General features: G+C 44.7%; 1 protein-coding gene across 50 annotated transcripts in view; it reads left to right on the top strand.

Annotated features, from left to right (window-relative positions):
• The window catches only part of SORBS1 (sorbin and SH3 domain containing 1), a 206,351-nt gene extending 197,538 nt beyond the window's left edge, over window positions 1–8,813 (top strand). For 32 of the 50 annotated variants that reach the window (XM_058421598.1, XM_058421595.1, XM_040071315.1 and 29 more), the window contains 4 exons: window positions 3,586–3,645; window positions 4,279–4,469; window positions 5,728–5,840; window positions 6,636–8,813. In XM_058421598.1, the coding sequence (XP_058277581.1) occupies window positions 3,586–3,645; window positions 4,279–4,469; window positions 5,728–5,840; window positions 6,636–6,703 (432 nt within the window). In that variant the 3' untranslated portion in view covers window positions 6,704–8,813. The remainder of the gene's footprint in view (window positions 1–3,585; window positions 3,646–4,278; window positions 4,470–5,727; window positions 5,841–6,635) is intronic. The other 18 variants (XM_040071343.2, XM_058421599.1, XM_040071327.2 and 15 more) reach the window with 2 other exon arrangements.
• Window positions 8,814–11,167: the final 2,354 nt, after the last annotated feature.

Below are 11,167 nucleotides of genomic sequence, written 5' to 3' on the forward strand. Positions count from 1 at the left end.
AGCACAGACCAACTATCCTTAGCATGTTCCTTGCTTTGCACCGTGTTCAAGGTAAACTTTTTCCTCCTCCAGTGGTTTTCTGTTGCTCCATAGATTCAGCATGGCAATGTTTCTGCTGAGGTCTTGCTGTCCAAGGCAGAGCTGCCCAGCCTGCAGCAGGCATTGGTACCTGTTTTCCAAGGGAAATGACTTTTTCTGGTGTAGACACAGCCTTCAGCTTCTGATCCAGGCTCTGGGGAGTCTTTCCACTGATTATGACAGCCTTCAGGTCAGGCTGCTCCACTCTGCAGCCTTTTCAGTGTCTTTTGTGAGAGCTCTTCAGCCAGATTTCCATTCGCTCTTGCCAGAGCTGGGCTTGGTGTGCAGGGTTTTCGCTTTTGTTTCTCCTGGGCTGGGGAGGCCTCCCTGCTCTTGGTTCTTCATTCATGTGTGGCAGCATCACTGCTGATGAGTGCCCTCCTCTGAGGGAGCACCAGTTTGTCTGTCTGTCTTGTGTGTCTATTAGTCTGTTCTGTTTAGCTTTGTCTTTGCTTATGTAGCTCCTTAACTCCCACCTGAAGTGGATGGAAGGCACATAAACAAGAGCTGCAATGGGTAGATGCACTGAGGACACTGAACTTCCCTAGGAGCAGGGGGAGCACTGTTGAGCAGTCCCAGCATCTTTCTTCCTAACATTTAAAACCTGCCTTAGGGCTTTTCCTAGGCTCTTAATGTAGAACCTTTTTCTGGTAATTTTACAAACTTGTGGCGCACTTTAGATACATCCCCAAACCCCATGTGAGGTGGAAACACTGGCCAGCTGTGCTTTAGGACTGACTGTACTGCATATTTGTATACAGTCTGTAGACACGGAGACACACAGACTTAATCACTTGCTTGAGTTTATTCACTTAGTCTTAACAAAGCACATAGTGTGGCTGAGTGGGTAGAGGTTGAGATGTCCTCACAGGTTGTGAATACTTGGTCACTTGTGGGGCCTTCAGCTTACCCTCAGCAGTTACAGGGCTGGCTCAGTGTTTGGGGAGAAGTCTTTTATACTTTGGAGCTGTGCCAAACACTACCTGATTCCTCAGCCACCTCTGGCACAAGGGAACCACCACTGTAGGTAGTACACGGACTGTCTCAACCCATGTTTGGAGAGCATTTGGACCTATAACCTTTTTTTTTTTTTTTTTTTTTTTTTTTTTTTTTTTTTTTTTTTTAATCCATCCCTGAAAGACTAATGTTTGGTTTGGTTGTTGATTAAAAAAAAAAAAAAAAATTAAGAAGCCACATAGATCATGTTATCAGGGTCACTTTTTTACATTCGTGGGGTGGTACACTTACAGTCCAGAATTATGGGATCTGACCTGGTCAGTTTTCCATCCTGTTTAGCTAATACTGCATAGTTGCTGACTGTGGGGTGTTTCCCAGCTTCACTGCAGGGCTCTGCTGTAGCCCTGGGAGTCAGTGCTTTGGCAGGAGCTGCATGGATCTCTAGAGCAGAGACCAGAGGGGATCCCCTCAGCCACGTGTCTTGTCAGGAGCTGGAAGCTGCTCTAGGAGGGCAGGGAACTGCTTGGCCTTTGCCCCTGCCCAGCTGCCTCATGGAAGTCCCAAGGAGGATCCTGCCAGCAAAAGGAACGTGACCAGGGTTCTGATGCTGCACCTCCTGCTAATACACATATAAACCTGCACTGTGGAACATTCAGAGGCAGTGTTGATTCTTTAGCTTTCAAATAACTAATTTAATTCTTAGATATTAATGCTTTTAGGAGGAAAAGCTGCACAGGGAGGTCACAAGTAGTCAATGGGAAATGGACCATGTAGTCTTAGGAGCTCATGGAGCAACTTTAGCAGTCAATTTATTGGTATGGAACAGAGAAGCATGTTCTTGAATTAAAAAAAAAAAAAAAAAAAACCACCAACCCAAAAAAAAAAAAAAAAAAAAAAAATATACCACCCAAAACAATATTACATCTGCCTCAGTCTGGGAATTGGTTTTTCCAGCTACTTAACCACCTGAGTTACCTCTGGTCTCATCAGATTTGATGCACTATATCCAGTTGGTCTGCACAATATTTACTTTAAATTTGTCTTTTTTTTCATTTGCCTTTCAGGGCTGATGATAGGCAGGAGGGACTTCCAGAAATCCTGTGAGGATTTCAGGCCGTTTCCATAGTAAATGCTTTGATTGCAAATTCCACTGCAATTAGTACATTGAACTTACATTTAAATTTCTTTCTCTAGCAATATACATGGTAACGGAGCATTGTTTCATAGGGCAGTGATCCCAGATTCCAGCACTGGACAGTAGGGCTGACTACAAAGGAGCTGCTGTGGGGCTGGGTTGGCCTAGAGGGGGTCACATTCCTCGAGAAAAGAGATGGTTTGCTTTCATACAGTGATGGGCACAGCTCCAGAGGTCCAAGATGTGGTTCAGTGGAGTTTTGAAAGGAATGAGCTCATTGCTCTGCACTTCTCCACTACAAAGTCTTTGAGTGTGTTTGTGCTGAAGATGTCACGGACCTCTCTACTCTCTGCTTCTGCTCTGTCTCAGTGTGCCATGAAGAAGCAAGCTTTTTACTGGAGGGCACTGCTGAGGTGAATAAAGAGGAGCACAGTAAGCTTAAAACTGAGGCCTGTGAAATTTAGTTGGAAAATTGTGTTGCACGATCGCAGAGTACGGCCGTGCTCTGTATCTCAGTCCCCTTTGACATGCAGCCCTGCAGGCAGTACACCAGCTCAGACATTCCATTTGCTCACAGCATGCACCTTGCTTTATGTGGGTGTTTGGATGTGCAAAACCAGGTTGTGGATACCTGTATGGCTTTTTCAGTGATCTTCCCCATAAAACCTCCAGCTGCAAACACTGATTTCCATTTATGTGTCCTGGGACACACGGTCCCTGTGAAGAGTTGTGACTGAGGAGTGAGGCAGGGCAGAGTCCAGCAGCTTCACTGGTGGTGGTGTTTGGAGCTGGGTTTTTCAGTCAGGGCCTCCTCTGACCTGAAGCTCTGCATTGTTGTGGCTATTAGTAGAACATTCCAGATCCTTGCTTGGTACAGGGTGGAGTGATTTTGTTGGTGCTACATGGCATTGTGCCTTCTAAAGACCTGAGCTGTTGATTTTTTTTTAAAAATGAAAGCAAGTTGCTGTTCTCCTCTGTGTCAGAGTCATTGAGGACTTTTCTAAAAAAAGCAGCAGATGCCTTCCAGCATGCTTTTGGCCTTTCAGTTTTGATGCTCCCAAATACGTGTTCCTGTCCGTATTCTTTTCCCCCTACGGGAATGCAGTATGATACTATTGTACCATTTCTGGCTGTAGCAGTGTCCATAACCTTCCACTCTGATTCCCTAACTTCTGTTTTGCTGTCACCTTTCCCTTGCAGCATTCTGTGTGCTGCATTGCTGTTGTGTTACTGTAGCCTCAGTGTCTCTTGTGTAAATGAAGGATCTTGCTGTCCAAAAAGTATGTTATTGGGATGGGGAGGGGAAGAGTTGTTCATTCTCTTTTGTTGTCTGCGCTCCATTTACATTTTTTAATTCTGACCAATATAACATCTGCTAAAATGTCTTCCTTATCATTTGCTTGGTGATCACACAGCCTTCCCACCATTCATTGAGAGCTGGACCAGATCTCACAGAGTCTGAAAAGAGCTATGTGGTAAGGCCCCTGTTTAACTCAGATGTGTAGTCCTAGACACTCTTCACCCTGACAGTAACACCTCAGTAAGAGATAAAATGCCAGCACTATTTTCAGTTGCAAAGTAGGTACATATTTATCTCTTTGCATATATTGCTTGTTTGCAACAGAAGAAAGGGAATTTAACAACTAGAAAAACTGTCACAGCCAATGAGAAGTTGGGCTAATTGTGCTGCCAGACCCTGGGTATAAATTAAATGAAGCCAAATGCATGAATGGAGCAGCCCAACCTCACCTTGCATTCTTGAACTGACTTCATAGCGTTTGGAATGGTGCCACTGCATAACTAATTGCAACCTCTTATGCTGCTGCTTTTAAAAATGTGTACATGTATTTGTTACAAATCTTCAAACTAAATGCCAAATTCTTCTGTATCTTACCTGTTTTTCCATGCTTACACCTGGATCCCTTCTGCACTCCACTACCCTGGATATTTACCTGGATCTACAACTCTTTTTTTGTTTTTGTTTTTTTTACTGGACTTATATGCTGCAACTGGAATGTCCCATCTCTTCTTATCTATATTTTCCCCTCCCTTCCCCCTGTTGACTGTCCTTTGGGTGCTCTCGGATGTCAATGCTGCCTACCACACAGGAAGCTGTTTGCAATGAAATCATAAACATTGCAGAAAAGTCTGTTCATTACTGCAGTACTATTTCTCAGCCTCTTGACTCTCGCCACAAGGTGACCTCTAATGACCATAAATCATCTCTCATCATTTCTCAGCAACCTCAAGCACAGCAGCAAGGAGCCAGCCCTGAGCGAAGTCAAACACCACGCGACATGTAAGTTCTTTTGGTTCCCATCTCTTCCAGGGCCCCTACTTCTTACTGCTGGTGAAGATAGGGAGGTATGAGAGCTCTCAGTGTTTCAGAAGATAAATCAGAATTATGTGAAAATGTCAGCTTTGCTTTAAAGAGCAAAAGTAGCCACATATCATAATAATGAGTTTCAGACTGTGCCTTTTCTGTCTGTATAGCACCTGAAACAATGACCTCATGATCCTGGACTGGGTCTCCATTACAGACTGTCTCAGTGTCTTTTTATCTTGAAGCTGGCAACAAGTTAATATCCACTGGCTATAGCTGATCATACGGCATGGAACAATGTGTTCAACCATGTTCTTAGCTTCCCACAGTACAAGGAGAGTCCCAACACCAATGCCACTCAGTGCATTGCTGACCAGTTCCACAGGTGAATTGGTGCTGAGAGACCAAGGCTGAGATTTTCAAAGCTGTTCAGTGGAGCTGCCAGTAAGCTTGGTGGGGCCTTACACTGATGGTTTTGAGAATAGCAGCCTGCACTGTGTGCTGGGGACAGATGCTCACAGCAGTTGGCTTGTGAAAGGAGCCTTTGCTTTATGCAGAGTGGGAACATCTCACATCAGCTCCATTTTCGTGCTCCTCCATAGGCAGGGGATGCAAGCCTCCCCAAATTTGCCCAAAGATTGTTTCCATTCCATAAGGATCCTTTCTAATGAATACAGAGTGCCTGTGGTACAAGTGACATCTCAGGGCAGGATTCAGCCTTGGGTTCTATTCCCACCATACCTCCTCAACCATGATTTATGCAGCAACTTTAGCTCAGTAGAGTAGGCAGTACCTTTTTCTAAAGTCCTTTGCTCTGCCATTTGGTCAGTTATGGCTCTGCCTATGTGCCTGAGCAAGGGAATGCTGTCTCATTTGGCCCAGGAATGAGTATATCCAGGTTTTGGCTTGCATTCAATAGGGTGTCTGCAATTGAACTTGGTCTTGGTGCTACACGTTAGGAAGACTCTTGTTGTCTGTCTGTGCAGACAACTACATGGCAGAAAGGGAGCAGAAGCTCTTCACATATCCCACACAGTGTAGGTACAACACTTTTTACTACCATGACCTTTTCACAACAGTGAGTTCAATGCAGTTGGCTTCCATCTTCCAAAAGGCAAACACAGGTCCAGATTGCATTCAGCAATATGTAATAGGAATTACAGCAAGGGGACATCTCCTGAAGGGATGTCAAAGAAATCCAGTGGCTAACATGTAGTATCTTTCTGGTTTTTAGAGTTAGCTACCAAGCCCTCTACAGCTATACTCCTCAGAATGATGATGAGCTGGAACTGAGGGACGGTGACATTGTCGATGTCATGGAGAAATGTGATGATGGCTGGTTTGTGGGTGAGTGTTACTCTTGTCTGTTAGCAGAGCATTTTGGGATGAGCAGTTTTGCAGAGTCTGGAAGTTGCTTTCATTTGTGAGGTCAAAATGGTGAGAAAAATTGACTTAAATTTTTCCACAATTTCCCATCCTTTCCCACTAAGAACATTAAAATTAGTCTGCAAGGTGATAGAGCTTTGTTTTCCTTACTAGGTCTCTAGTATTTTCTTTTTTTCTTAGTATCTCCATTCCTCTCCTCGTCCTGATCCTTCTTGTTTACACAGATGGCAGAGCAACAGTGGGAACCAAGAAAAACTGGATTTCTGTAGCATTTCCAAAGCTGAGGGAGCCATGACTAGTTACAAAAAGTGGCAAGTAGGGGGTGAAGGCAATACATGGATAGGAGTTGCAGTCCCTGAAAATCCAGCTAAATCCATGTTTAGCAAAATCCTTTACCTTCAAGGAGTGCAAGTCTGGACAGCGTTCTGCATCTCAACATTTCAAATCTAGGCTTGCCATCTCTTCTTAAGGGAGATTAGCTCATTTACACTGGGAGGAGTTTGACTTCTAACCTATAGGCCCAGGAGCTTTCACCAGCACCTTATTAATTGTTAAAGGGGAGGACCAATGATTACTAGCAGAACTACTTGGGATCTGGTTTGTACCAAAAGTATCTTTGACTACGGCTCCTATTTAGTATTAGGAATCAATGCCTGCAGGCAGAATAGGTTGCCACCTGTGCCTTCTTAAAGCCTGGAGCCTTCCTTGCATGTCTCCATCTTACTCTGTCTTCCTTGTTTTTTTATTTTCCAACAGGTACATCCAGGAGGACAAGGCAATTTGGCACCTTCCCAGGCAACTACGTGAAGCTTCTGTACCTGTAAAATAACAGTGATCCCACCATGACGAGGATGGGATTCTTTTCCAGATGGTGTTTTTAAACAGTGAAGAAACAGACAATTTATGAATGTAATAGACAAGAGATGAGAAGTGTTAGGAGGATGTGGATATGTGGTACACTCTTGAGTTGAATGTGTAGCCCTGCTTCCATGGAGTCAGGGTGTGATTTGTTTGCTGATGAAGAGACAGTTTCTAGTTTACAGTGCTGCCTTTGTGTATTCCTCTCCCTTCCCCAGTAAGAGTTTTGATGATAATCTTAATTTGTACGGAGTACTTACCTCTGAGAAGGCTTCAGGGAAGCACATGGTATAGGTTTTGTTTGTGTGTTGAAATAGGGTAGTGCTCTGGGGCAGTACTCAGCCCCATGGCTGCTCACGTTCCTTGGCACAGTTCAGGAGGCCAGGCTTGCCTACCCAGTTTTGCCTTGCTGAAGACTCACTTTTCTCTGCCTTCTGTTTCCATAGAAAACCCTTCTTTCATGTCATGCATCTTAATACCCAGCAGAGGCAGAGGACAGCTGATACAATTAAATTGCAGAGCTCTGTGTGGAAAAGGAGTTTGGGACTGGTGGTTTAATCCAGAGAGGTCAGCCAAAGCATAATGCAAATGCACAAAAATCCCAAACTCTTTAATAACATATTACTGATCTCTGCAGGGTTTTTTCTTTTGTGCAGGGTGTGTGTGTGTGTGAGTGTATTGTGTGCAAAATGAACTGAGTCCTGTTTTTTAAAGAGGAATCAGCCTAGCTTTGACATTTATCTGCACAAAGAATAGAACCAATAAACAGAACATCTGTGAGGGCAAATCCTGTTTATGAGTCCTACGGCTGTTCACTTTCTCTGCTCCTCTTGCCCTGTCCCTAAAGGATCACACACCTTTTTCCCGGTATATGCTTTGGGATGAAGACTTTACTTCTTTCCCAGTATTAAATCTTAGAGGCTCTGATAAATCTGAGCAATGTATCACTGAGGGTGCCTTTTTTTTTGTTTGTTTGGTTTTTTTTTCAGTTTGGTTACAGTGTTGATGGTAGGTCAAATAAATACATGCATTTGGGTTGCCTCTTAACCATACAAAAAAGTCTAAACAATTTGGAAAGCTGTTCCCAGCAGTTATTACCAGTTACATAGATTTGTATTTCCTTGAGGAAAAAAAAAGAAAAACCATGGCTTGGCTGTATGTTTGCCTGTAAATCCACTATGAATACTCTTTTGATAGACTTTTTGTTAGTAAGAAAAAGCATAAACAAAACCAGTTCTATCAGACCCTGCTTCCTACAATTACCGTACAAATAGCAAAGGGTTAGATTGCTATTTTGTCATAAGCCGTATTTAATAATATAAAATGCCTATTTTTATGCTGATGCTTTTATACAGATTTATTAAGAGTAAACTACAACTAACTGTTAGCACGACTTGCGATGTTTTGATAAACTAGCCATGCTCCTGGGTTTGAAATAAGTAGGCTTGTCTTCCGCCTCAGTCAGCGGAAGAGAAGACTGTCTCAGAAGTTTGACTGTAAATATGTATATTTAACTTTGTACAGACAATGTACTTACCTTGTATAGAGAAATAATTTAAACACATTGAGTGAAGGGAGGGAAAAAAAGGCAGTTGTGAAAGGTTGGGATTTTTTTTCCACTTTTATTTAAGTGATAGAATTCCATGTATGTTCACATAAAGAGTTTTAGCACAAAATATTCAAAAATATTCATTATGGAAGGGTTTCAGATGTGACACAAAGCACCACTTTATTTTCTGCAGGAGATATCTTGAATCCTGTATCTTATTTATGGGTTTGTTGTACTGCTTTGAGTTTGCCCCCCAGTTATTTGCAACAATGTTTAGGCCTGTTGGTAAGATTGGATAACACCAAATAAATCTATCCAGCAACGTAACATGTTGATATTGATTGTATATAACATACTCATTTAAAGGTTAATTTTCTGTTCTTGCTCTTGCCAGTTTAAGTTAAACACAAACACACACACACACAACACATATCCACACAAACTGCAACTTATTTTTGTGTTGATTTTTTGTTTCTTATTGCAGTGGATTACTATTTGACAATTAATAAATGGAATTATTGAATTACTATTGTGCTCCTCGTACAAATTATTAAATAAAATCTACTCTGGTTGTTCCTGTAGCAATGCACTTTTGTACTAGTGCCCTGCTGTGGCTCTGTATCCATACTGACATGTGGGTGTCTGCCATGGGCTTCTCTGCTGTCCTGCACCTGAGGCTCCTACTTGGGATTTGTGTAGAGCTCACCAGTTCTTCCTGAGCTGTAGGCTGGCTGTGACTTTTGCTTAAAGAAACCAAGGTGTCATAGCAGAGGAAATGCTGGTTTATGTACAGATCACACAATAACATGGTGTCAGGGTACAGTTGCTGTGGCATGCACACTGACCTGGGAGGTCAGGAGTACACCCCAGTCCCCTGGTTTACAAAGGGTCGTTGTGACCTCAGATGAAAAGACCACCCAGTTTAAGTCAGACAAATTCCAAATGCCAGCCTGTGTAGGAAGGGATGTCAGTTGATGCTGGGCTTACATGTGAATTTTTAACCCTGGCTCAGGTGAAAAGCTTTAAGACTGCCATCTGGTAGCTGCACCCTGACAGGGCAGATATAGCTACAGCATTAACTCGTGGGGTTTTGTGCAAAGTCTCTGCTGATCACGTTGTGTCTCCCAGCCCTGCAGCAATATACCTAGCTTGGACTCTTGGGTGTGCCTTGTGTAAGGGAACAGTCCCTGAAGGAGTAGAGGGAAGGCAACAGCTGAGCTGCCTGGGTGGGCTCACTGGGGCCTGGTAACACATGAGTACCCAAGAAAATGCACCTTGCACCTCCATGTGTTTGGCTCCTGCATGGTGCCTGTGCAGGACTGTGCTCACCCTGAAGATTGGTGTTTCACAAGGAGTTTTAACTTCTTGGAGACCTCCATCTCAGACTAAGCCAAAATTGGGCAACAGATTCAGACTCTGATGATGATGTGACCGGATGGCCAGGCAGACAGATAAATGGCATGGCTGAGCTCACAATGATTTTAGGAAGTCAAACTATAAACAAGCCAAGGCTAAAACCAAACTACCAGGACAGCAAAAGCCTCAGGCGACTTTATGTGTTTTTAGAAAGCACACAGACACAAGCTCTTTTTTGTTTCACAGGTCACTTTATATAAAAGCCAAAGGGCAGCCTGACCGTGGCTTTGCTGCAATGACAAGCACTGCTGGCCTTTGCTATACAACAGCCTGGACAGGGAGGGGAGAAACTCCTCTGTGTTTGCTGAACTTCGGTATTTACTGATGTCACTCTCTAACCTAATCTAAGGTAAGGAAGCTAGAAGTGCTAGTGACTGCAGAAGCTGGGCAAGCAGAGAGGGGAAGGTGACCCAGCAGTGTGCAACAGCCCTCTGGAAATCTTGCACACTGCTGGGGCCAAGGAGCTCTCAGTGTCACTTTCTTCACTGCCATGAGTGCCATGCCAGTGATGTGGTGGAAGAACTACTCTCCACTAGAGCTGAGATGAACACTCTGGACACACGGACCCTGGAGAGAAATAACCTTTGAAAAGACATGCTAATGCAGGAAAAGGGGCACCGCCACAAAAGGGGATTGAAGAAGCAAGGGTGTGCCATGCGATGGGATCATTTGTGGCCATGTCTTGTAGGACCAATACCTGGGTGACCTGCATCATCCGTACTTGCTGCCTGCTCCATGCTCCCCAGCTGTGGCTGAATTCCAGCTTCAGCTGCAGCTCGCTGATGTTCTGCTTATGGGTGAGCTGTGTTTATTAACTAAATGAGCAGCAATGCTTGCATTCGAGTTGTAAATGCCAGAGCCCTTGCTGTGACCAACCTCTCCCACTCGTCCACCATCAGATTACTGAGGGTTTAACATGCAACTGGAACAACTATTTGTACTATTTTTACTGAATCACAGCTAAGGAGGTTGGCTGAAAAAGCTGTATATAATTCCTTTTGTAGGTGATACCGTGCTTAAGGGGTTAGAGATAAACACAACGCTGTCTAAATTAGTGAACCTGGAATAAATTAGCAGACGGGTAATACGCTTCCCAGGCTCCGTCCTCACTCATCCGATCCTGGCGGGGAACTGCAGGCTTATTTGCATCGCCCCCGTTAGGTTTCAGAGTTAACATTGCTCCAGGTTGGAGTGTATTTGTCTGGGAGATGCCGCACCGGGGCACTCCTGCGTGCGGTTGCCTAGCGGAGGCTTGTCCCGCCTGCCAGCAGGGAGCGGGTGAGGGGCGCCGGCATTCCCGAGCCCGGCGGCCGCCGTCGGTCGGTCGGGCCTGACCCCGGAGCGCAGGAGCGGCTCCTGCCCGGCGGAGCGGGCGCTGCTGCCCGGGGCGGGGCGGGGCGGTGCCGGCGGGCAGGGCGGGCCGGGGGCGGGCCGGGCCCGTCCCGGCCGGTGCGGGCGGCGGGGT

This window comes from Hirundo rustica, chromosome 8 (assembly GCF_015227805.2).
Source record: "Hirundo rustica isolate bHirRus1 chromosome 8, bHirRus1.pri.v3, whole genome shotgun sequence".
In the NCBI taxonomy this organism is placed as follows: Eukaryota; Metazoa; Chordata; class Aves; order Passeriformes; family Hirundinidae; genus Hirundo; species Hirundo rustica.